The sequence below is a fragment of the Poecilia mexicana genome, unplaced genomic scaffold (genome assembly GCF_051168715.1).
Source record: "Poecilia mexicana isolate PSO_F unplaced genomic scaffold, ASM5116871v1 scaffold_10, whole genome shotgun sequence".
NCBI lineage: Eukaryota > Metazoa > Chordata > Actinopteri > Cyprinodontiformes > Poeciliidae > Poecilia > Poecilia mexicana.
The window spans coordinates 19,102,773-19,130,539 of record NW_028263379.1 but is presented as its reverse complement, the minus strand read 5'-3'; the positions used below and the strand labels follow the sequence as shown (position 1 = coordinate 19,130,539).

Here is a 27,767-nt window from a genome sequence, read left to right as displayed (position 1 = left end):
TGTGGCAGTGCCTCATCAAAATGATAGACCATAATAGGGGCAAAAGCCCTGAGAAAACCACAGTAAAAATTGCAAAATTCTTTAACACAACTTGCTTCACCAGCCACGGCAGAAAGTGTCCTCAAAAAATCTGAACTTGTACCTTTTCTTCTATTTCCTTTATTTGTCTCTTTTGCAAGTCAATCCTGTCCTCCAACTCTCTAATTCTCTGCAACACAAAGACAAAAGCAGTTAGCTGGTCAAAATATCTTAAAATATTAACACGAATCTATTTAAAATCATTACATATAATTATTCTTCTTTATTTTAAAGGTGCAGGATAGAAATGAGCATCTATAACAATTACACAGTAGACTGAATAGTGAAGGTGATGCACTCTTCTTTGTCCCAGGCTGTAGAATCTACACTTAACGAGTATCTATACGCTTCAGACCTATTTGTTTAGACATTAAGAGTGAGTTAGTATTGTGCATTTATGATGTATTAGTGTTCAAAGTGTTCCTTTGTTAGATTTTGTCATGGTAATGAGTCTGAGTACAACAGGTTTGAATGACCTCTAAGGTGTTGATGTGGTTAATGAATAACAGGTGCACAAAAACAAACACAAAGGTGCGTAAATCTACAAAGAGGTGTTGCTTGAGTGGGAGAATACTACTAGGAGTGAAGCTACTAAACTCACAATGAAACACACACAGTCACTCATTAAAAACTTGAGTCTGTCTCATGTTTTGCTCTTCCATTTCAGACGGAGTTACAGGGAGGAAACAGAGGGATACTGCATCTTTTTCAAAGCACCAGAGCTCTGGTGGCATCAGAGGTTTCAGACAGTTATCAGGGGTCAGACTGAGGACAGGCAGGACTCGACAACCTGACCGGGTTTGGTTTGAGCCTTACCTGCTGGGCCTGCTGAAGGAGCTCCATGCGCTCCTGTAAGATCTGACTGTCATACTGCCGGCTCTGCCGGAGAATCTGACGCCGCAACTTGTCCACAGCTAGCCTCAGCTCCTCCCTCTGCCTGTCTGTCAGCGACTCGGCCACCGCCTGGCATGCCGGCTGCTCCTGCTGCAGAGCGCTATACAGCGTGGCCTCCAGCTCCTCGATCCTCTGCACAGCCAGCCACGTCCACACGCAAACAGGTACAAAAACACACACGCACGCAGGGGATGCACATGCACATGCATAGAAACAAACAGGCATGCACATGGCAGCACACACAAACGGAAACCCAGATTGCACAGAAACACACACACGCACATACACACAGCACTGTGACCATGTTAGATATAGGCAACACCATTCCAGCTAATGGTGCTTCCTGTTTAAATTTGAACACTTATGAAGCAATCCTTTTATTAACATTAACTGTTTACATTCTCATTCTTCAGTAGAACAGTCCAGTTTACAAAAATACAATAAAACAAAGGGAAAAAATATATCAAATAAAACCTTAAAATAAAAAAGTGAATAAAATGGTTAGAACATGGAGACTGACTGAAGTCTTCACTTCTCTTAAATCAATGTGTAAAGTAAATTAAAAGAGAACATGGGTTCAGCTTCTCTGTGTTAAATTCATTTTCACTTGAATTACTTAATTAAGCTCTGATTGAGAAACATTTAACAATAAAATACCTTAAAACAATAATAGTAATAAAACATATGCAGCTTAGATGATGGACAGGGATTAAGTGAGTAAAAGGCCTTCATCTAAGAGAAAAATCAGATCAGCCCAGAAGCATGTAGTTACCTCAGCCAACTGAGTGTTCTAGACCAATCACAGAATTTGGATTTATATTGTAAAAGATGCAGTATCCCAACACAATGTGAGAAATGTTATTTCTATGAAACATGTTGCATTCATGACAATTAATGGGCTCCTCAATGTTTATGTTACATGCTGAAATGACAATGTTGTGCCCTTACATGTTTTAACCAGTTTATAGAGCAATGATGCTCTTCACACAGCTTTGATCAAATTATCCAAGTTTTTAATTTAATTTACTAATAAAGGTATTACTACTGCAGGTGTAACCACAACGGCATGATACACCTACTGGACTCGTACCATGTAAGCCTGATCCAGTGCTTGCTTCCTGTAATCCAGCTCCTCTTCAAGGAATCCCTTCTGCTTACTGAACAACTCCTGCAACAAGACAGCAAATTACTCAAAATAATTATCATCCTGCATGTAATACTGGAAGTCAATAGCATATGAAAAAAATTACTAATGGTAAGTTAGTTTTTATGAATTTTTATCACTCTAGAAAGATAATGTAATAGTTATTGCCTTCAATTATAAAATGAGTAACAGTTGAAAAACAACAGAAGTCTGAACTGGTTTCATACTTTGTCGTTTTCAAGGTCGATCATCTTCTGAGTCAGTGCTGCCTCAGTGCTGTCTACCTGCTTCAACCACTGTGCATCAAAAGACAAAGGCGATTATTAAACTTAAATATTTTTTTAATAGGTTAATCAGCAGGTTAATGTTACAATTGCAGTACCGCAACTGTCCACAGAGTGTCACCAAAAACGCAACAAGTCAGCAAGGCTTTGATTCACCTTTTCACAGAGCGAGATCACGGTGCCAGCCTGGATCACTGCCACCTGCTCCTCATTTCTGAGGTTCTGCAAAAATTTAAAGGAAGATTTATGAGAAATATGCAGACTGATCATTAATGCTAGCTTTAAAAATACAATAATGATCACACTAACTCCATTGTCTCCCAGAATATCCAGCTTTTTCATCAACTCGGGAATGATTACATCCTGCACAGAGTGAAAATGCAGAAATTTAGAACAGCCTAACAATAGGATTGAATGTAAAAAAAAAAAAAAAAACTTTTTCAGATGGGCAAGTTACCTTCACTCCCTCCTGGTGACAGTAGGTCTGCAGGGCACTGTTGCTATTCTCAGGGAATGCCGACATGTGGAGATTGAATGCAGGAGATCTGCGTTCCCTCTCCTTGTAAAAACAGATACCAACTCAAAACTAAATATATATTTTTAAAAATTGCCATACAGTAATGATTTGTAAAGACACTGTGTTGCATAATTAAATGAATAAAATCGACAATATTCAATGTGAAAAGAGAATGCAGTGAGATGGAAAGGAATGAGGATTTACTTACATGACAGTGAAACTACTGGTCAGGATCTGCCAAAACGATGGAGGTGAACTCAAACAAATCGACAGGGATGCATGCCAAAAACTGAAAACTAAAAATGTGATCTGACATTTCTTTCCTACTGCCAGGTAAGAACTGCTGCACAAAAACAAAATAATTTGATAAAATATAGTGATGCAATTATATTTACCTCAACGGACAAATATCAGACTTACTCAATCCTTACAAAATACAAAATCATTCTGGTGTCGCCATCAACCTTTTATAGTTAAAATACAAGTTTTACCTTTTAAAATTTTTAATTTAGAATAGAAGCATGCACACAAAAAATGACAAACTCAAAGTTTGAAATGGATGGTGAACTTAAATATCTTTTATTTCTTAGAAAATAATATTCATCTTCACATATTTGTTCATAAAACAAGGACAAAAACAAATCCAGTTGAGTGGATGGGTATGCAAACAGCTGCCATGCAAAAAAAGAACAGGAGAACACAGGAGCATACAATAAGGAACAGTGAGGAACAGCATCTATTAAGGTTATGCATGCGTCTCTGATTGGTCACTGTATGTATGTTTTGCGCCTGGAACTGAGATTGTTATTTTCGCCTGTCGCTGACAGTTTGATGGAGGGACAGTCTCTTACTTCCAGTTCGAGCACTCTGAATTCAAGCAGCTCATTTTGGTCCCTGGCGTCCTGAACTTCGGCCTGCAGCCGAGACTCGGCCTGCTGCAGTGCACAAATCTAAAGACACAAAGGTTCAGAAATGTTACAGAGCAAGGTTTTCATAACAAAATTTTAACTTCTAAGCATAAATAGTTTAAAAGTTAAACCAAATTTAAAGATGGTAAGAAGGGGAATATCAGAGAGGCCACAACTAGTTGATGCGATTGATGATGTCGACTGGAGTAATCTGTTGCAATGATTTTCATCCACGTATTTTTTATGAATTCCATTTATATATGTTCTTTTACTTTTAATCAAAAGTTAAAAAAAAAAAAGTTCCAACTGTTTTCCTCAAAATTGTTGTCCTGCAGTCTGAAGCAGTGATTGTGTAACTGCTTGTCTGTGCATGTATTTGTGTAAGGTAGTCTCCGTTACTACTTTTAAAACATTATGTTGCACGACTTAACCGATGTCTGATTTTGTTTTTCACTTCAGTCTCATCATTCCTTCATTCTGAATACTTAGGCTTTTTATTCATCAAAAATAAAACCATCTTACTCTTTTGTCATGCTGAAAGAGCAGCTCATATTTAGACATTTCATACTCAAAAGTGCTTGTTTACATTTTACTACTTAGTTGAATCTGGGGAATATTTGTGGTAAAATAAAAAAAACAAACAAAAAAAAAAAAACAACTGAGCACCATCATGATATTCTATTTATTGCAGTTCTTTGCCATTTTAATTACTTTGCTTTGAGAGCTTAATTATAGTTCCTATTTTATCCAGTGAGGTCTTAAGCTGTTTTTACTTAGAAAGTAAAGGATTTCTACAAAAAAACAGAGCTAATCTTCCTAAAGTAAAGCCAAGTACGGTATAGTGTTTGTTTTGCTACTCAAACTGAAATTTACTGCATCAAAGCTGAAGAATAATCCTCAGTAAAAGAATCATCAACTGAACAGCTTATGCTGAGATAAGTGATTGTAGGCTACATAATCTACCTTCTCGTGCAGATCCTGGTTGGTCCTGATCAAGTATTGCTTCTCCTCCACCCACTTTGAATCCTGCCATAACAACCAAACACAACATCAGCAAGAAAGGACTTGGCAGCAGGGGATTAAAATGTCCCCAGTGACTCTGTGTAATGAACGAAGATGTCAGCAAACATCCCCAACAAAACCAAAACATTATCCTCATTGCCATCGCAGATAAATCTGAGTGGCACATGCAGATGCAACAAAAAGACAGGAGCAGAGTATGCGTAACACCAGTTTATTGATCCAGGTGAAGAAAACCCACTCTTGTGAAAACATAAAATAGAGCTGCATCCAACAAGAGTTCACAGTAAGAGAGAAACAGAAGGCAATCTGGAAGGAAATACAGCAGAGAAGCAAATCGGAGGAACAGAGCTGCATCAAGCCATGTTGGAACATGCAACATGCAGAAAAACAAGTAACGTTTTTTTTTTTGTTGTTGTTGTTTGTTTTTTTTACAATGAACTTTATTTAGACATCTTGCTTTTTTGTTTTTATGGTGCACTGTTATATATTTTCTTCTATCATGATTGTTTCACAAACATGCGAACCAGGACATTTTGACACTGAGATCCTCATCAATTCAAAACTGATTCAAGTCAATTTACCACAAACGGCAGGAACAGAGGGCGAAGCAGAGCATGCGGTCACAGAGCTGAGAACATGCAGGAGGTGTTATCACAGGATTCTGCGGAACACCTGGTCAACATAACGCCATCCCAGCAGCAGAGCAGCCAAACAGACATGCAGGAGGGCCAGCAAGAGCAGGGCCACCAGGCTCCTGTCCCCATCCCCCGTCTTTATTACCTGTCCACTCTCTGCCAGGGCCTTCTCCAGGTCTACAATCTTTGCCTGGCAGCTGCTGAGCTCCATCTGGAGCTGCTCACGTGTCTGTGGGAGAATATGCAGAATTTAAAAGTTTTGTTTATGTCCACAAATCAAGATAGTAAAGGGGGGGGGGGAAGCAGATACATACTCTGGCCTCCCTTTCAGCATCTAAAGTTCCCCCACTCTGCTCCTGCAAGAGAGCATAAGCTCGCTGCAGAGCCTGATACTCTCTGGTGAGCTGACGGAAACGGAGCTCTGACTCCTCACGGGAAACAGTCTGTCAAAAAAAAAAAATGAAAAGGGTCAAATAAACACACTTTACAAATTTTAAATGTCTTTTTCTTGAAAGGCATTCACCAGTTATCAAGGTGAACCAAGGTTTAAAACTTCTAAATACATTCTTTCAATATTTATGCTTTTAATCAGATGCCAGAAAAAGAGTAAGGCAACATATTGCTGTGCACTGCTAATCAGCTGGCTGACAAAATGTTGATAGAAACTTACAAGCAGATTCACCTGTTTAGTAATATTTCTCACCTTGAAAAGCACAGAAACGATGCAAAAACGTAAGGAGAAACATCTATTACTCTGATAAAGAGCTTTAAACTTCAGGCAGGATTCTCATCAATTAAGCTAACAGATCAAAGGCTACGTCTCATTGCAAATGACCAGAATAACTAACCAACTTGTATCAGCAAATTATAGCTTTAAAGAAAGCTGAACAAGTTTCATGCACAAGTGTAATACTCTGTGAAATAATAAACAAAAACATCTGAAAACTCTTATTAAGTTTATCAAGTGTTTATTCCACATTTTTGCTTCAGACCGAGTGAAAAAAATTCAGACAAAACTAAAACTGTAATTGCTATTGCTATTGTACACGGCTATTGCAGTAACACCGTAGCAGCAATCGGAATTTCTTTTGCTTTTGTTTTACACAAAAGCCTTCATTATAGGGCTTTTTTTTTATCTATTTAGATTTTTGCATTAATACTGTGACACCATGAAACCGTGGTACTTTTATTAAGAATATACCATGAGAATCCAAAACTGAACCATTGCCAATGGTTCAGTTGAAGAGCACAATACTTTCTTAAGGCAGACAAAGAAATACCTCTTCTAAATCTTCCTCAGGTGTGGCAGGTGTGCGATCAGTCAGGTCAGTGTTAAAAGACGTAAGTGATGAGGTCTCAGAGTCTATCGATTCTTCATCAAATCCAAAATATGTCTCCACAACATGCCTCTGTGGGAAAAATATGAGAAAGAATCCATATTGTGAATAAATCTCTCAAAACATGTTATTTTTTGTTAGCAACTTCTATCCATTTATTCACATGTTGTCCATTCAATACTATAATTTCTAGCAAATCAGACAAACTGAATCCTTATTTGCATAACTTCTGTCCTTACCATCATGTTTATAAGTCATCTCCTGGCAACCAGAAAAATAAAGGCAAACTAAGGCACAGAGACAAATGAAGGAGGAGAAGTAGAGGATGAGAAGGATGTATTCTGTCATAATCCCAAACGACAGTACCAACACTAAATGGAAAACGAAATGTCCTCAGAAGTCATCTGTTATTTCCTGGACTACAGCAGCTATTCTGAATACCATCCAAGGCTTCAGTGATGTTAGAAAGATTAAATCTGCTTTTCTCACACTCCCACGCAAAATGGAAAAACAGACAACGAAGCTTCTGGCTACTGTCAAACCTCTCCAAAAAAGCCAAAAGTCAGCAACTGGGCTTTTCTCCCTCGCCTGGAGTATTAGGCATGTGTTCTATATTCCTAAAAGTTTGCACAGTGGTCCAAGTTTCTGTCTAAAAATCCAACCGACTGTGTCCAACTCTTGTCTAGTTGTTCAAGCTAAAAAACTATCTGTGAGGAGAGATGGAGAAAACACAATGCAGCAGGAGACTCCTCCTCCCAGCAGCATCTGTGACTTTGAAATGTCCCTTGACAAATTAGTTCAAACAAGCCCAGTCATATGCACGCACGTCAAAGCAATTAAATTTTCCAACAGCTTCACCTAAATCAAAAAACCTTGCTACCTGGTTTCTCCTTGAAAAGAAAAGCATACTTGATTTCCTAAACAGCAATAAATAAATAGAAACTAAAAAAAAGACTAAAATAATTTTTATTCAGCTGTAAAGATTATTCAAGCAGGAGTGTGTCCTTATGTTGTTTCTATTGTCCCTGGAGTCTAATTAGTCAGAAACACACACCGAGTACTAACTTAGGAAATACTTAAGAATCTGTCAGCCACAGATAGGATAGTTGCTTAGTGACACAGTGTTGGCTTACAGCTGTGGTAAAGCAATATTAAAACATACTTTGGGCAGTTTGGTTGCTTTCCGTCGGTTTTTCTTGCTCATCACCAATCGGTCACGTTCCTGAAAAACCCCCCAAAAAAGACACCAAATAATTTGTCAAAATCTGACTCCATACTCAGACAACACTGGATATAAATCAAAGAATGGCCACTCATAAGTATACAATACATAATGAAAAAGTATTCAGCAAAAGTTCCCCAAACTACAGGGCAGTGAAATGAAAATAGCTGTTTGACTTTTCGTGCTGAAAGATACTTAAAGAACAAACAGAGCAACCTTTAAAAACAGAGACATTCACTGCTGATAGAGTAAAAACAAGTCACATTTCAGTCAGGGCACAAAACACTAACTGGTTTGGGAGTGCGGCCCATTACTCTCTAATATGGGTAAGTGGGTCAAATTGAATTAAAGTTAACGGATATGCACTGTACGTTTTACATGGCGCCTCTAAAAATATGGATGGAATGAATGCATCCAGATGGAAAATACATTAAAGGTACATCACAAAAAGTTGCCACATGTGCACTTTATATATAAAACTAAAGAAATGTATTACTAAACCAGTTCATTTTAACTATATTAAAAAAATGAAAGTCAGAAAAACATAACCTGTGTTAGCTCTTCAATAATGCCACGTTGCTCAGCAACCTGCAGCTTGAGGAACTCCACTTCCTGTTCCTCGTGGGCGTGACTAAGGTCTGTCAAGGAACTCGGTCGCTTTAACTGAGGCTGAGTGGTCTGGTGCTGTGGGGGTGGTCGAGAGGAAGAAGCCTTTTCCTTCTGGGGACAGAATCGAGAGCCAAAAAATTAAGTTTTACGCTGTTCCTTTAACTGCCACTAGAGGTCATGTTTCCTACTGGACAAAAAAACCTTAATACAATCACACAGCTTAACCATGTGACGTCATTGCTTAGGGCTCACAATGGCATTTCATTGAGTGGCAGAAAAGAGCTCTGATAATGATCACAGACTGAATGAGGAACTGAAAAACAGAAAAGTGAGGCAAGCTCCTGGGCATTAGACTAATAGCAGTGAAAAATGCACAAGAATTGAGATTATTGTGATAACATACATTAAACTGACTGATGATATTAACAAACCCCCATAGCTGACAGTATAATTACACTGCTTAGAGTGGTTTAGACAAGTAGCTCATTTAGTAAGGGTTAAGTTTTATTTTTAGAGCAGCTGTTGTCGTTGTGAGATTCTGACTATAGGCAGTGACAGATGTACTCCCAAAACAATTGATTAATTTTTAAAAACAATGTTTTGTCACTTCTTTACTGTGTTCATAGGAATTATCTCAAAAAGGGATGATAAATCTGTCATAAAAATTATAAAATGAGATATTTTAAAGCATGCTGTCAGTTACAATCCAGGACCAGAAATAAGAATTAAAGAGTAGAATATTGCATGTTTCACTCCACTGCGTCAAAAGTTGTGCATTATACTTAATGATGCGAGGATTGGACGCAGCCCAACAATGAAAACCTGTATCATGATGCTCCTACACACCGTTTATGAGCTAATTAGAAGGCCAAGTGAAGTTTGGAGGTCTGTCGATGCTAACTCTGCAGAAAGCCACAGACCTCGGTGGACTCTGCTGACCGCTGTGATTTTATTTAGAACTTAATGACTGAGTTGCTGTTGTTTCCAACACTTCCACTTTATTGTAACACCGCTTAAAGATGACTGAAATATTTAGTCGTAAGTTCCCCAACTGGGTATACTGCACATTGTCCCGGTACAATGCTGGAATCCACTGAGCTCCTGAGAGCACCTGGTTTTTCACTAGTGTTTGTGAAAGCAGTTTGCATGAATAGATGCTGGATTTTCTGAATATGAGGCAATGGAAGTAACCAGAACACCTAAATTCAATGATTTGGAACTTCAGCTAGTAAGAAGAAAAGTGAGAAAATTCAGACGGTGTCATCTCACCATCTCTGCATTCTCTCGACTCAAGTTCTTGAGTTTCTCCTCCATTCGCTGTAGCGTTTGTAAGAGGTCATCGTTCTTCTTGGACAGCCGTTTATTCTTCTCAAACATGGGCTTCATTTGGCTCTCTGCCTCTCGCACCCGCTTCAGCTGAACAGAGGAAGGAAACAGGGTGGGGAAACTGCAGTCTTAAGTCTTGACCTCTGCTGACTCAGAATTCCAACATGTTCAGGAGGGTTAAAAATAAAGCTAAATGTTTTAATACAGATGTCAAAAATCACATTTTTGCTTACACATTCTTACGCATGTATATTTATGGAACTTATCAAAACAATATGTATAAAGAAAGTGTTTCCTTATAACTGCAAGAGTGTTTCTCACTAGTTCATTCCTCTCATCTGCCAGAAGTGCATTTCTGTCCTCCAGCTTCCTAATGACTGAGTGGAGCTCTGCAATCTTCAGCTGGAATCTCCTCATGTCCCGCTCGTCCACCTCCTGTTGAGCAGGAGGGAGAGGGGAGAAAAAGGAAGACAACAACTGAAAAAGGGGACACATGCAGGCCAGCAGGTAATGGAGGTGGACAGGAGGGAGGATAGGATGAAAGACGAGTTGACATTTTAAAGGTGTGAATGTAAATGTGTGAGAAAACGGCCAACATGTTTTAACCATGGATTAACTTTGAACGGTGGGACAACTCTGTCAATACGTAAAAACACTTTGCACCTAGACGATAAAAACATTCCTTAAACATTCATCTCACAGATGTGCTGATTCCTATAATGTACTGAAAGAAGGTAATATAATGACTAATAAAGGTTTAAAATGTTTAGTGATTCAATGGTTCTTCCTAATGTACCACAATACATGAAAACCTGTGCTGACAATGCTTGTGCATGAATATGGTTTCATCTGTGTGTCCTTGCAGTCCTACCTGGTTATTAAGCAGGTCTGGATTTTCTCCCAGGCCAGGCACCACCTCTCGCTTGGGGCTGCCGTGGTTGTACTTCTCAGCCTCTCGTACCTGTCCCAGCTGCTCATCCAGGGCTTCCTTTTGAAGCTGGAGCTTCTGGGCATAGCCAGCCTGCAGCCCCAACTCCCTCTCCAGAGCACACACCACCCGGTCCTTTGCCTTTAACTCATCCATCTATGAAAAGTGTTGAACAGGGACACAAAACACTTAGAAAGTGAATTTTAAAAAATCACTTTGTTTCAGAAAGTTTTGTTTAGGACTTGTTAATGCTTTTTTTTCTTTTTTTTATGTTTTGGCACTACTGGCCATTTCTGGACAGCAGTTCAATAAAAGCACAACTGATTCACCCAGACCACCTTGCATCTTCTTTTACATAAAGAAATAACTAACTTTTACATAAAATGTACACTGACCATTCTAAACACAAGTAGCAAAATAAGAGACCACAAACCCTTTTGCTTTATCTTTGACTAATTTTAGAGCCTTGTTTGTGTCTGGCATTGTGAAATGTCTGACTTCCCTCCGTAGTTTGTTCTTTAACACCAGTGTTTCCTGTGTTCATCAACAATGAGTCATTCTGCTTTCCTTTATTGTTGCTCAAACATTCCTATATTAACAATGATGACTGTTATAATAGTCCTGCAGCATTTAGGGTTGTTAATGAGTAACTGGCACAGGTGTGCAGGAGTCTGCTCTTGGAGATAAGGACAGCATGGTGAATATAAACTCACAGCAGACAATTGGTCTCCAACCTTCAGCCAACATTCAAAAGATAAGCTCTAAGCTGGAGCTAAGCTTCATCAGCAGAACATGTCAGTTTGAGACGACTCTCGATGATATTCAAATACACTCAGGACAGGGCTGGACAATAAAAGTGCAGATGCTACTTATTATGAGTGTAACGACTACATGAATCAGGATATAAGTATTGATGCTAGAGCTTTTGGCTTTATTTTAATCATATGGCTGTTTAATACTCTTTTATTCATACCGCAGTATCTAATTCTCATAAATTACAGTTTTGATGATGCAGCTTGATTTTGATCTAAATAACTGAAAATTAATGGTGTACTCCTTTAAGAATTAGGAATGATAGATTTGTTTTGTTAATTTCAAAACAAAATGTCATTATTTATGACAAAGTGCTTTGTTTTTCAAACAAGAATATGGAAAATTGGTTTAAACTTCACAATCTTTGGTGCAGAGCAAAGATTGCTGCTGTGCAAATGCTCTGCAACATTTGTAGAAGGACAAATGTTCTCCTACAAATGCTATCATTAGTAGCAATGATAACATGGATTCCTAGGTGTAACAGTAAATGTAGACAGCCATAAGATTGCTTATCTTTTAGTGTGAAAAACGTTTGTGTGTTCTTGTTTTGTATCCAGGTTCCTCCCTTAGTTCAAATACATGCAGGTTAGCTTAACTGTTATTTCTCAATGAGCAAACATGTCCATGTAAACATGAATGGCAATCTGGCTCTGTGGACAAGCCCTGCAAGCTCTAAGATCCCATACGGCGCCTAAGGTCAAAGCTAATGTGAAGCAAAATAACAAGGACATTTATTGTTAATTATTTAAACTGTTTCTAATTTTGGATTTACTAGGAATTTTCGGAATATTTGCATAACTTGGACACACTGAGTCTATATGTTATTCCTCTTTAACACGGTCTTACCAGCCTGCGAATGTCTTTCTCGCAGTCCCGTTTAATGCGATGAACTTCATCCTGGTGTTGTTGGTAGGCTGTGCGTAGATCAGCTGCTTTGGCTTTATCAGCTTGCAGAGCATTTGCCAACGCCTCCTCAGCCTGCTTCCTGGCTGTTTTTTGCTCCTGAATCTAAAACATAAAGACCCGCACACATAAATTAATATTAATAAAATGTAAAAGTATAAACAACCCAGACAGAGGTTCATATATTTATAAATACTTATCATCCCATTAAAATGCTGTAATTTTTAATGCTCTGTTTGTTTAGAAAACACAAAGTAGAACAATAGCTTGGCATGCTTTCCAACTTGCTTCCTGTTTTTCAGCAACAAATTTACAAAGGTGTCTGAAGTATCACAAGAATGTTGACACACCCGCACACATTCACACATTTATTCCCAGTACATGCAACTTAATAATTACTGAAATGAACAAAGCCATAAAAGCTACACAAAATCTGTTGGGCATTTATGATTTCAAAAACCACAGAGAATGAACAAATAATGAAAATTCTGGAAAACAAATAATTCGTATCCCCACAATAGACCTGCGCAAGGTCTTTATGGCACATAAAAAATGTGACATCCATGTGAATGAGAGTTGTGTATCAGTTTAAGTATATTAGACTAAATATATTGACAAATTATCAGGAAAAAATGATAAAAATCTGCAGTAAAATTAGATATTTTGTACAGACTTTACATAGCACTCTGTTCCTAATACTTGTGGTCCTGATTCCCATTTAGTCAAATTCTTTCTATATAACAAATGTTCACCTCTGATCATAACATAAGGCTTGCTTATTGGAGTCACACTGAATTACAGCAGGCGATGAGTAGATTATAGAAACTTAAAAGTGGGCACTTAACATCGCAAAAGCATTTAAAAATTGACTGGTGATCAGTACAAAAACACCAAAACCAAAGAAATACAAACTGTGAAGGAAAATGAAAATATTAAGTTCTCTGTCACAGCCACATGAATGAACCCACCTCCTGCTGCAGCTTTAGCCTCTCCCCATCAAAAGCTCTCCTCGCCTCCTCCCGAGCCTCTACGAGAAGGGCGTTTTTAAGCTTGTCAGCTGCTCCATCTCTCAGTGCATTTACAAGTCCCTGCAGCCTCTGCACCTCTGTGTCCCGGATCTTGATCGCCCGGGTTAGCTCAGTTTCATGCTGCCGCCCTAGAGCCTCGCGAGCAGACGATATTTCGCGTAGCTTTTCTTCGTGGAGTTTGGCACGCAGGTCAGTGAGTGCTACAGCGTGTTTGTGTTGTTCAAGCTCCCGGGCCTGTCGCTGCTCCTGCAGACGCTCTCGGAGCTTACACACCTGTGAGAAAGTGGACACCAAAAACAATGCTATTGCTGCCCAAACATCAAAACGGTTCAATTGCCATAACCTTTACTAAACTGCAAAGTGAAAGCCTGTCCTAAATATGCCTGCTGTAAGAGTGAAATGCATCTATGGAATATAAGCATGTATATGTATTCAGTTGTTTTTCGTCTTTCATTAAACAACATAGTTTTCATTTGTGCCAAATGCCCTGAACAAACAAAAGTCATGTGAGGTTATGGACATTGTCCAAATCAAACAATGAAGGATAATAACAGATCATGAAGGGAGTGTGCATGTCAGTAGGAGGATACAGTTACACAGAAGCAGTTCTTCCTCCTGGGAGAGATCCTGCAAGTGAAAGACATCTTTCCTTTGGAACTTTCTTTTGTTATTGTTAGCAGAACTTGACATTGAAAACCAGGTTGGATCATAAACAAAGCTGTAAATACGTGCTCAGGATGTTCAGGGGCTTCAATGAATTCAGATTCAACCTAAAGGGTTTTTGGTTTACCTGAACATCACTGACTACCAAACTACTCATTACAATGAGTTTATGAAAGGGAATAATTAATAACCTATGCAATATATGCAATTAATAGCCTAAGAGAATGAGATTTTTAACAGCGAGTATTAAGGTGTTCAATTATGCCAGTTGAATCCGGTTTAGTTGGTTGATTAAGTGATATTTCTGCAGGTTGAACATAGATCACAAAAAAAGCTGAATTAAATAACCTGTATATCATCACTTGTCAATATGCTTCAGATTGTTGTATTTCAAAACAGGCTTCTGCATCCAGAATTTTCTGGAAAGGATTTTTATAAAGAATTTAACTTCTATACTTCTATTGCTTTAAGCAAATACAATCATATAATTACCCCTTTTGACAAAAAAATGTTTTTATCTGCACTGTACACTATCAGAGCCTGAATGGAAATGTGCTGCCTCAGTGCCTGTCCTTCATGGCACAACCCTGACTCATCTGTGGACAATGTGCTCTTGTTACTGTTAAAGAGGGAAAGCCTTCACTAACAGAGCCACTAAAAGCTTTACTGGAGTTGTGGTTTACAATAATTATACTGTTGGCTTTACTAAGAGTTAAAACACCATTTTCATGAGAATCAATTAAATATAAATATAAATAGTGATTCTTGAGAATAGGGACAAAACAGGTCATATGGATAAAGCATGAAATTTGAATAAAATATACACAAAATATATTTTTTTCAAATATCTAACTAAACTAACCTGGGTCATGTGAGCACAACAATGTACATTTTTCTTTTTTTTGCTGAATATTTTTTTATTTTAAACATTGTAGTCGGTGGATGATGCCTGTAAAAGCCCTTGTCCAGGAGCAGAACTCAATACATTCTTATAGTTTAAAACAATTAAAGAAATACTAAAATTATATATTATGACAATTAAGTATAAGTAGTCATATAAATAATTATAAAAGTATCGATAAATTGAATTAAAAATAATTTTTAGATATTTTCCAACTCCGTTGAAATTTGTCCTTAGTTTTTGTCAACACCGTCAGAAATGAAAAGAATGTAAAAAAAATCAGGCATTATTGGGGGGCACCAGAACTTCTGAGGACCCCATGACGTTGTCTTTTCTCTTCCTTTGCTAGGAGGGCTAGTTAGCTCCGGTTAGCTTAAGTTATTCTTTAGTTTTTTCTTCTGTTTTATTCCTAAGTTGTTTGTCACAACCATGATGTGTCAACTCCATAACTGACAATTTACAAAACTTTGATGAACTTTTGCGAAATAAAAGCTTAATTTTGGTATAATGTAAAGATTTCATGGACCTGACGAGCTACAATATGGCCTCCTTCAGAATAACATCATATAAATTGAGGTAGTTTGGCATTTCGTCAACTCCGTCAGAGTTTTTCTGACTCTTTCAGTGAAATTGTTGTCAAATCTCACTTAATTGTGCAACTAATTCATTTTAATGAATTTTACATGAATTGCATTACTTCACATGTACCAAGTTTTTCATTTTACTCACTAGTTTGTCACCACCTTCAGTTCTGTGTCAACTCCGTCATGCACTGTCAACTCCATCAGATGGACTTTTTCTTGTTTTTTGTTTTAAATAATATTTATTTTATTTCTTGAGAAGCATTTGTCTGTAAATTGAGTAAAAATATCACTAATGGGGTATTTTAAAAATCATTTTAGATTTATTTTTGTCAGATGGTGATGACAAAGTTTTGGGTCAGGTCGATTAAAAATGTAATTTTTTTTTAAAAATTCGCAACTGGGAGCCTGTACCTTAGCATCTTCATATTTTCTAAACATTATTTGTCATATTTGCATACATAAGGTTGAGAAATAATAAAAAAAAAAAAATGGGAAAATTAAAACCCATTTTGTCCCTATTCTCAAGAATCACTATATATATATATAAAAATTCCCCTCTCACCCTCCGTGGGTGGTCTCTTTCATCCTCTGAGCTCGGGTCCTCTACCAGAGGCCTGGGAGCTTGAGGGTTCTGCGCAGTATCTTGGCTGTGCCTAGAACTGCACATTTCTGGACTGAGATGTCTGATGTTGTTCCTGGGATCTGTTTGAGCCACTGCTCCAGTTTGGGGGTGACTGCCCCGAGGGCCCCGATGACCACAGGCACCACTGTGGTCTTCACCTTCCAGGCCTTCTCCAGTTCCTCTCTGAGGCCCTGGTATTTCTCCAGTTTCTCATGCTCCTTTTTCCTGATGTTGTGGTCACTTGGTATTGCTACATCCACCACAACGGCTTTCCTCTGTTCTTTATCCACCACCACAATGTCCGGTTGGTTCGCCATTACCATCTTGTCTGTCTGGATCTGGAAGTCCCACAGGATCTTAGCTCGGTCATTCTCCACCACCTTTGGGGGTGTTCCCCATTTTGACCTCGGGGCTTCCAGTTCATATTCTGCACAGATGTTCCTGTACACTATGCCCGCCACTTGGTTATGTCGTTCCATGTACGCTTTCCCTGCCAGCATCTTGCACCCTGCTGTTATGTGCTGGACTGTCTCAGAGGCCTCCTTGCACAACCTACACCTTGGGTCTTGTCTGGTGTGGTAGATCTGAGCCTCTATTGCTCTGGTGTTTAGGGCCTGTTCCTGGGCGGCCAGGATGAGGGCCTCCGTGCTGTCCTTGAGTCCAGCTTTCTCCAGCCATTGGTAGGATTTCCTGATATCAGCCACTTCAGTTATTTGTCGGTGGTACATCCCATGTAGGGGCTTGTCCTCCCATGATGGTTCCTCCAGCACCTTGTCCTCTGTTCCCCATTGCCTGAGACATTCGCTGAGCACATCGTCCGTTGAGACTTTGTCCTTGATGTATTTATGGATCTTGGATGTTTCATCCTGGACAGTGGCTCTCACACTCACTAGTCCTCTGCCTCCTTCCTTACGGCTCGTGTACAGTCTCAGGGTGCTGGATTTGGGGTGGAACCCTCCATGCATGGTTAGTAGCTTCCGAGTCTTAACATCCGTGGCCTTCATCTCTTCCATTGGCCAGCTAATTATTCCGGCAGGGTATCTGATTACTGGCAAGGCATAGCTGTTTATTGCACGGATCTTGTTCTTGCCATTGAGCTGGCTTCTCAGGACTTGCTTTATTCGTTGGAGGTATTTGGCTGTGGCTCCTTTCCTTGTGACCTCATCGAGGTTGCCATTTGCTTGCTGTATTCCCAGGTACTTGTAGCTGTGTTCTATGTCTGCTATTGTTCCTTCTGGGAGTGAGACCCCTTCTGTGCGGATATATATATATATACATATATATACATATATATACATATATATACATATACATACATATATATACATATACATACATATATATACATATACATGTATATATATATATATATATACATGTATATATATATATATATATATATACATGTATATATATATATATATATATACATGTATATATATATATATATATATATACATGTATATATATATATATATATATATACATGTATATATATATATATATATATGTATATATATATATATATATATATATATATATATATATATATATATATATATATATATATATATATATATATATATATCCGCACAGAAGGGGTCTCACTCCCAGAAGGAACAATAGCAGACATAGAACACAGCTATTGTGTTCTATATATATATATATATATATATATATATATATATATATAGTGCTATATAAGGATGGAAGGAAGCCGTGCAATTATTCTTTCCAGAACTTCTTTTCCAGCTTTACTGTGTCTGTCAGAAATTTTGATATATTTATATCCATGAATGTCATAATAACTTTAAGGTTATAATAATTTTTGTAATAGTATAATTTTACAGTAAACATAGAATTAGGTGGAAGAGATCATTAAAAAATCTGTTTGTTTCCTGCCACAAATTTAACTTACAAAGATAGTTATTTTCTACAGGGTTGATATCAGACTATTACAGAAGCATAATGTTAGTCTGCTTTATCCATTCCAAAACTAGTTAGGGTGCATGTTTGGGATCATTATTAAGTTGGAGCAACCAAATGTGCAGAGATGAGGAAATTGGAGGATTTTCAAGGTCATAACTCATTATTTAATTCACTTTGTGCAAAGCACCACTTTTAGGAGACATTAGGGGTCTGGTGTCTACTCTAGACATCTCCTTAACTATCAGACCAAAAAGGTTTATTTATTATTAGGGGTGATTAAAAGTTTAAAAATTAAACAAATCTGTTGTCTGTCGGCCTCCATTTAATAATTACGCCTGACGTCAAATGCAGCTGGTACTAGAACACATGCATTAGCGGGAAGCACCACAACAAAGAGGAAACTACAATTATGAAAGGAGACATAAAACTGGCCCTGTCTTCGTTGAAGGCAAAAATTTTGTTTTTTAATCGAATGTGCTGGAGGACCAAGCTTGGCATGAGCTTCACTGTGTGCAAGGTTTGCAGAACGAAGATCAAGCATTTTATAAATGTAAAATGTGCGGAGCCAAGCTACAGCGGAGCCAAAGGTAAGCAATACCCTCCTATATGTTTTTAACTGAGATAGCTGTGCCACAGCTTTACCAAAAGACTAAAGGTCAGCAGTGCCTTTACCTAATGGACCACAGTGGAACTTATGTGATGCAACTTGTAACAATTATGTCTTACCATGGATTCAAACTTTATAAATGTGAAAAAGACACTAATGTCATTCTGTCTTGTAAAGAAGACTGGAGTAAATCATGAGGATCCTTTGCATACCGATAGATTTAAGCAGAAATTACTATTAATTGTTTTTAATCAATTTTGAATCAAATTATGATAATAAAAGTCTGAATTGAGTAGGGACAGAGTAACAGACTCCCATTCCAATTATTATTATTAATTATTTTTGTCGGCCTAGTTCATTGCTTCTCCTCACCTTGCCCCGCTCCTGCTGCAGTTCGATCTGAATGTCCATCAGTTTGCTCCTAAGTTCCTCATTGGTGGCCTGCGGTGAATCAGCCATCACCTCTGATTTCTCCGGCTTCCTACCCTTTTTAGAGGGTTGGGCCGATGGGGGTGTGGTTGATGACATAGCACTCCAGCTGCCCTGTCAGGACAGACATAAGTGTGCACCAGGTGGCGAAATGGAGGAGAGTGTCAGTCACTGCTCCTCCTCCCTGCAAGTCCTTGCATCTTCATCTTCATCTCCACATCACCGTCTACATCGTGAGCAGGAGCTGTTGGAGCTTTCTGTTTAAGAGAGAAAAATACAAGCAGAGAGTCAGTATTATAAACTGGGTTACACAAAACTATCCCACACAACACTCTGGGCCCGAGCCGAATGACACACCACCCGCCTTGGAAAACAGACTATTTTGGGAACGTTTACTCTCTCCCCAGTCACCAGTTTCACTTTTCTTTTTTTTTTTTTTTTTACATAAGGGTCATTTATCATCAGTCTGTTGCACTCCCTAGAGTGCACTCACAGGCTACATAGTGCATGAAAATGCATGTGTTCAAGCATTGCAATCCCTTGTCAGGAGAATCTCACTAGAATCTTCTTTCAATGAACAAAGAAACTATAATAAACAAAAATGTTTTCTACAGACATCCCATGATTTGCATCACTAGCTGCATCGCAAATCTATTCTTTATCAGAATAAACTTGTCTTAGCCCTACAGCAAATGGTGATTACAGATTTTTGGCTACTTCCCCAGCTAGAGCAGAGATACTGGATCGACTTCAATCCACCAATTTTCATGTTGGGACCTTTCAGCTGATTTCAGCAGAAAGAACATGTAAATTACAAACAAAGATTTTTCGCTAAAAAAGGGGTTTTTAACTGTCCATTAAAGCACAGTCTGCTTTAATGGACCCCTGAGTAAATTTGCTTCATTTCAGCTCGACATCTTGGCTCCATTCATTCTTTTTCCATATCCGTCTCATGTGGTTTTGCAGTGGCTACACAACATAGTGAGCACCGACATTGCAAAGTGAAACTGTCAAAATGTTGCATCAAAGGAAGTGCAATGTTATGAAAGGCAAACTGAGAAAATCATTTCAGGCAACAGTGCTCACTGTCGACAATGTATCTGCATGAGTCAGGCCTGGAAATGATTTTAATTTATTATTCAAATTATTTAATTACAGAAAATATTAATTAGAACCACAGGTTTGTCAAAACACCCTTGCTATTATTGCCAAACTGAAAATGGATTTCATTTGCTCAATTTTATTTGAAGTAGGCAAAACACAAAACCAGGATAAATATTATGTTACCGATTTCAGAATAGGGTACATGGTCTATACCAGAAGCACACATTTTTCCTTACTTTTATTTTGATTATGTGTAATAGATAAACACAGTAATGTAATAATCGGACTAAAAAGAAAACATATTTGCTCTAGATCAGCTGTGTAATAAATGATTCTTTCATGAGTAATATCCTGATAAAGCTTTAAGAATATGATATAACATTCCCTTTTTTAACCAGCTGAATTCAGAAGCTCCCTACTGATATCCAATCCTCCACTGAATCCATTAGAACATCACTACAAGATTTGTCTCCACCTCTCGCTTTACCACCATAATGAGCTCTCAGAAACCATAACATCAACTTGACTAAGAAAGCTAACAACATGATTGCTGATATTTTTAGAAGGAAATAAATGAATTTTTAAAATATTTGCCTAATTTTGCCTTTGTCTGAGCTGGGAAAAAGTAACCAAGGCACATAAGCCTAAGCAAATAAGTAATTTAAATTAATTACTTATCCACTCCTTGTTTCCAGCTCAGGGCGTCCATTTCTCCTGCACAGTTTGTCATACATGTGTTGCTGCATTGACACAAATCAGTTGAGCCGAGAGTGGGCAGCTCCAACATCGTCTGTAACCCAGTAACCCTCGAGTCTTTCTGCTGACTTATTTAATAAATAATGTAACAAGGAGGGAGCTGAAGCATTTAGACTCGAGACGCTTCCATCTATTTCGACACACATTTGCCAAGCTGCCTTACAACATACACAGATGGCAGAAATTGTTACCAAGGCAACTCTTGCTGTCAAAAACTCTCATTTTCTCAAAAGCAAAGGATGATGGGAAGGAGGAACCTATTGATGGATAAAAAAAACTGCATGGAGGTTGTATATGGGAAATATCCCTACATAAACATGATTTGCGTTTCATCTTTCAGTCGATCTCGGCTGAGGGAGGTGAATTGATTGCAGCGAGCATGGAAGCTGAATTTACGCAAGCCACTCACATGAGATAAGAGGTAAAGATGGAAGAGTGATAGAACGAAAGACATCCGAAGGTTCATCAATAAGAGAAACGGAGAACATAAAAATTTAAAGGAAAATAAACGCATCCCTCAACCAACCTTACCCATCTTCCTCTCTGTCCTCCTATTTCATCCAAGCTTGCTGCATCACTCCGACCCGCTTTACTAGCATGCCGAAATTACGGATCTCACTCTGATTCACAAACATGGAGAGAAAAAATCATTCACACAGAGAGAGCAGTGAACACAAACAGGCTTTCTCTCAGCCTTTAACTGACCAACCAGGGACAAACACAGCTGACACACATTCACACTGGCACCAAAAGCTCTCACTGCTGATTCACATTAAGAACAAATGCTGTATTTACAGTAGCACTGAACTGAATAGCAATCACATGAAAAAGGAATAAGATCACACATGTATGTATTGTGTATAAGCTTGCCACCATTTCTCACATGTCTATGCTTGCCTGTGTCATTGGGAAAGACCAGGTGCACCCGGGAAGAAATGGCTGTGGGGCGTAACAGATGAAGTGTAAATTTAAATCCTACTTGCGCCTAGATGAAAGTCTTCCTCAGAAACCAAATGCATATTAAACACTTTTCCATGCTTTCTTTCTGTTTAAGTTTTTGCGAACTGAAGTGTCGAGACTCTCTCACACACACACACACACGCATGCACACACACACAGAGCTATGTCACTTTCCTCATCATCAACACTACAGTGTCATCTTTAAATGTTACAGTTTTAGAGAAGTTTGGATTCAAGATTATGAAGGTTTTGGGACTTAAGTAAAATGACAGTGAGAGCTTTTATCTATGAATGTAGAGCAGATGGAACAGTGCTGAACATTGCCAGAAGAGTTGGTCTAATAAAATTACAACGAGCACATCAACGACTCATCCAGGAAGTCACAAAAGGGCCAAGTAAAATATCTAAAGTGCTCCCAGGCTCACTTCTTTCAGTAAAGCTCAGTATTCATGGTTGAAATATCATGGGTGAGTTCCACGACAAATCCAGAACTCATCTCATATTTGACAAAAAAAACAACATCTGGATGACTTCTTATACAATCTTCTGTGGAAAGCTGACATCATGTAAGACTAACATAATTTCAGAAAAATAACATCAGCCAAAGATGGTGGTAGAAGTGTGATGATGCAACAAAGACTTCTGCTCTCTACCAGAAAAACCTGAAGAAGTCCAGCCATTCTTTGGTGACCTTAAGCTGAAACACACTTAGGTTAAGCAGCAGGACAATGACCCAGAGAACACCAGCAAGTCCACCTCTGAATTTCTAAAAAAAACAAAAAAAAAACAAAGATTCTGAAGGTTTATGAGTGGCCTAGTCAAATTTCAACTCTGATTAAAGATGCATTGATGTAACCTGTAACACATCATTAATCCATTAAAAGCCAAGCCTCTGAGGCTTGAATTAAAACAATTAATTTAAAAAAGACAAAACCAATTTTTTTTTACACCAATGTACAAGACTCACTGCCAGGTTTTACAATATTTGAATCAGGTGTTGCTGCTAAGACTGACACAATCAATTGTAAGAACATATAGATTTTGCTGCAGATTGTATATGAAATGAGAATCTAAATAACTAAAGTGAAACAAAATAGAAAAAAAAAACAGAAGAAATCTGCAAGAGGGCAAACACTTTTTTTTTTACAGCACTTTATGGTGCATGCTCCCAAGATGGCAAGTGGGTTCTACTTTTCAAAGTTTACAGTTTATTGAAAACCAGGAATGTCATACGGGAGACTGGAACTTTTTATAGGGGCACTGTGAGGCTAACAAGCACCTTTAATGTTCACAGAAACAAACAACTGCCAACTTTGGTCAAAAACCTTGAATTACCTCATTCTGTTCATGTAGAGTCAAGTTTACATTCTGCAACAAGACGGAAAGTGGAAGTAACCCTTCCATCAAGGACAACTGACAGCTCAAGATTAATTATCCTTCCACATTTTGAGGCTGTACCAGCGTCAATATGATTCAAAACCAACCAGATATTATTTTGCAACAGGCCAAATTTAATGAATAAAAAACATACTCGCTAAAAACAATTAATGTGCCACCAACATCACTGCAGCTAAACTGCTTTATTGCAACTGCAGTACCACGCTTATGGAGGTGATAATAAACCCCTACGGACTGTGATGTTGGAACAACTTGAGGTTTGAGACATAAATGATTCCAGACAAATTAACGCAAATAGGATGGCAAGCAGATGAATAAAAATACAGCTTCAGCTTGTACCACAGACTCATGCTGTAATCTTGACCTAAATCTAGCAGTAAAAAGTGTAAAAACACAACATAAGTTTTACAAAAATTAAAAAAAGTTCTGCCTTATTATAAAGCAGCACTGGGTTTTAGTGCTTTTACACTTTAAGCTTAATAACTTACAGTAAATGCAGGATATTCAAACATTTGTTGTTGTTTTTTTATTTAGAAATAAACTGTTTTTTTTCTCTACAAGCCAAGGTTTGATATTTTTAACATCACTATGTAAAGTAACCACTTTAAACAGCTGGAAACAGTTGATCACGTGAAACCTGAGGCCTGTGGGGGAAAACAAGTCTGTCTGCCTACCATATGCCCATCAACATTTCTACCCCAACCCTATATCTGGATGTTTGCCAGATATTTACAATCTCATCACATTGCTTCTAACTGTTTCAATCTGCTGATCATTTTCTTAATTGATAGTTTGTCCATTCTAAAACCTTAAGTTGTTTTGTTAGACTGTTTTTCTTCAACCCCTGCACAAAACAATAAAAAAATGCTAATCATAATTACAGATCAACCACTGAAGTTTTTCCTGGTGGAAACAACTATAAATTTCTCTTGGTGGTCTTAGTGGCCACTTGCCGTTTTATTCCAAGGATCATAACAAATAAACAAGAAAATCATTTGCAGGTTTCTTGACCAGGGTATTAGTTTTGAACTCAAAGCATATGTCCCTGAACTAAAAAATTAAGATATGATCAGAAATTTGGGGGCATAATTTTATCTCATTTAATACAGGAAAGAAAAATATTTTTTTTCATGGAAGTTTACATAAAAGATAAAAAAAAAATACATAAAAAGTTAGGACAAAAATAATACTGTACACTTATTAAAAATATCATGCATCTGAATACTGTAATTTAGAGAAAGAAAAATGTATGGGATGGTCATGTGTATGTACTAAAAACAACAGACTATTTGCTGTTGTTTTTAGCAAATAACATGCTGTGCAAACAACACGGATGTACAAATGAGAGCATGGCTGTTATTTGAAATGAATGAAATGCAGATAGTAGGGATATAAATACTTGAGATTGAGATTGTTGGAAACTGTGGCGGTTGTAAAGTTTCATAGCCGCTGGGAGGAAGGAGCTGCGATAACGCTCCTTTGTGCACCTAGGATGCAGAAGTCTATCACTGAAGGAGCTCTCAGTTGAGCAACAGCTTCAAGCTTTGAGTGGAAAACTTTGTCCATCAGTAATGTTGTTTCAGCCAGATTCCTTCTGTCTTCCACCAACTGCAATGGGTCGAGGGGGCGTCCTAGGACCGAGCTGGCCTTTCTGATGAGCTGATCTACCCACTTCCTCTCAGTTTTAAGTCATCTACTGCTCCAACAAACAACGCCATAAAAATGGCTGATGGTACCAGAATTAGAAAGGTCTTTACAGGCGCCACCTGAACTCCAACAGATCTCATTTTCCTTCCCAGGCAAAGTCAGAGCCTCCTCTGACTTTGCAAGCTTTATTCTCTCAGGAAGAAGCAATGTGTGTGTCTTTTTGTGTTATTATAATAATAAGCAAAATAATAATTAAAGTAACAACACATTTTAAAAGTTAGTTTGTGAATTTAGACAGATTAACTTTCTGGGCAAACCAATGTAGGCTGAAAACATGCTCATTGTACATTAACAGATGGTTCTTCTCAAAGCCAGAAAGACCACACAGAACTAACCAACTGTCAAACATTAACTAAATTTCAATGAAAAATTTAAAATATCCAACAGCCTCACAGGCAAATATGAGCTCTAGTAAAGACTTCACATCTCTGCTAGGGTTAAACTTCAACTTAGATTAAACGGATAAGCTGATTCCACTGAACATGTTTTTACTCATACCACACATTTGCTACCAAGCTGGAGGGGTTGGGGGGCCGGGGGGGTTACACACTGTCACACATTTCACACTGCAGTAACATCAGCAGACTGTAAGAGTATCAGAACAGGTCTGGCGGCTCTCCAGACATCCCTCCACAGACCACACATACACAGTCAGCAGTCTAGAGACTTAGGCCATGGTAGGGTTGATTGTTGGAGACTGAAAAGTACCACAGCTCAGTCACTAGGTGACCCCAATCACTGGTGAAGCCAAACATGAATTAGACATCTTTGGATGTTAATTTTATTACCCAGTCTCTGATGAGATTATTCTCTTTCACTGCAGGAGAGACTGGGTGTAGCTTCAGCAAGTACATAATGTGTATGCAAGGGTTTGCTTTTGCATACATGAGCACATCTGCATGCATCTTTGCAATAATAATTACACCTCCTGCAGGACAGTCCAGTCCAGTAGTGACAACACTTTTTACATTGAAGGTGGAGAGAGATGCTCCAAAGAGAGGGTCCTAAACACATGAGAGTAATAGTTCACAGGATTAGTATGGCACTATACAGTTTGTCAGTGAATAAGGGATTATGAGTTGGGGATAAATTGGAAAAAAATATGTCTAGAAGAAATGAGCATAAAAAGGCTGTGTGAGGGGTAAGGACTACTTGATAATTAACAGGAAATTGTGTTTGATAGAAAAATGAGATAACTCAAAGTAGAGGATACATCATGCTTTCTGATCAAACAGGGCTGATTTACAAAGCCCCAGAACTCCTAATATGACAGCAAGAGAGAAAGCTGGTAAAGGACTATACTGAGATGTGTTAGAGGTGGCCCTAATGTGATGTGGCCAGACCCCTCTTGGGAAGTCAAACAGCAGATTAAAGGGCAGTGGGTTGCTGTAGGGGAGTCGGTGCTTGTCCGACTTGCCTGCCAACCACACCCCGCGGCGACATGCGAGGGGCTGCCGCAGCATCCTCCAGCCACAGAGAACTGAGGTCCACATTCTGGTTAAAACCACAATTCACGTTCTCTTATAAATCTTATTTTATCACCAAAAGGGTGGGATGAAATAATAAATATCTGTAAAAGGAGACAGACGTTAATTACTCACGTCGGGTAACGTTATCACCGCGCTCCATGCTTCCTCTCTGGCTAACTGGTGGACTATTTTAGTAAAGCCCCGCATTATTCACATTCTTTAACGAGTCAAAAAACTCTTAGGTTTCTGAAGAAAAAAGCCACCAAACTCCCGAAACTAAAACCCAGACAAGATGAGACATCTGGTGTGTTAAGTCCTCCACTGCACCAAACACGGGTAACGGAAGCGGCTAGCCGCTTGTCATTCCACAAATTAATCGGCATAAGTTATTTAGCTTGACATTGCGAACGAACAAACTCACCTGAAATGGAGGTCCTAAGCGCCCGGTCACAAGTGGCTGGATGATAGTGAAGCGTCGCTGCTTTTACATCCAGGAAGGAAGGGAGGGAGACTGGCTGGCTGGTTGGCTGGCCGGGGTGGGTGGGTTACGGTGCGGAGATCTGAATTAAAACACTTCATGCACTTTTAAGATGCACGGTACCGCTTACTCCGCTCAAACGCGTCTTCTCCATAAATTCCACTCATGTCCAGACGTAAACACAACGACCAAAACTGTATTTCAGCCACTCTCCTCCAGCGACACACAGCCAGTAGCAGCGCCTGGCTTCTTCTCCTCCCCTCGCGCGCTGGACGTTATTTTCCTCCACAAACGTTGGAGTCCTCGAGCTACGTCACACGTTCCTTTACATTACATCTCCACGAGGCCGACAAATTAATAAATAAGTAAAACACGGTTAGTGACTGCAGCCTATCCACGAGGGCGTCGCCAGCAGCGTGATAGAGGTGCGACACCTGACTGCGTGTTCACGGATGACACTGAACGCGTGTACATGCGTGAACACGCAGCCTGGTGCGGGAGAGGGGACGTA

At 38.7% G+C, this 27,767-nt stretch overlaps 1 protein-coding gene across 1 annotated transcript; it reads right to left on the bottom strand.

The window, feature by feature from the left end:
• Positions 1–802: 802 nt before the first annotated feature.
• Positions 803–27,767, bottom strand: jakmip1 (janus kinase and microtubule interacting protein 1). The gene is made up of 20 exons (XM_088009546.1): positions 27,200–27,767; positions 19,328–19,641; positions 13,590–13,922; positions 12,565–12,726; positions 10,849–11,061; positions 10,299–10,412; positions 9,921–10,067; positions 8,592–8,762; positions 7,983–8,042; positions 6,764–6,892; positions 5,798–5,926; positions 5,629–5,712; positions 4,789–4,851; positions 3,769–3,867; positions 2,858–2,959; positions 2,710–2,763; positions 2,557–2,622; positions 2,344–2,412; positions 2,063–2,140; positions 803–1,104 (listed from the first exon to the last, which is right to left on the bottom strand). The coding sequence occupies exons 2-20, from the start codon at positions 19,481–19,483 to the stop codon at positions 832–834; spliced, it is 2,502 nt and encodes an 833-aa protein (XP_087865672.1). The 5' UTR covers positions 19,484–19,641; positions 27,200–27,767; the 3' UTR covers positions 803–831.

What these genes read in the sequence shown, in the direction of transcription:
- jakmip1 (XM_088009546.1), bottom strand. Translation starts at nt 19,483, where the DNA reads ATGTCATCAACCACACCCCCATCGGCCCAACCCTCTAAAAAGGGTAGG. An exon ending in GGCTAAAGCTGCAGCAGGAG is followed by an intron (nt 12,727 to 13,589) that starts GTGGGTTCATTC and finishes TTTATGTTTTAG; the next exon opens with ATTCAGGAGCAAAAAACAGC. An exon ending in CTGAGGAAGATTTAGAAGAG is followed by an intron (nt 5,927 to 6,763) that starts GTATTTCTTTGT and finishes TTTTTTTGACAG; the next exon opens with ACTGTTTCCCGTGAGGAGTC.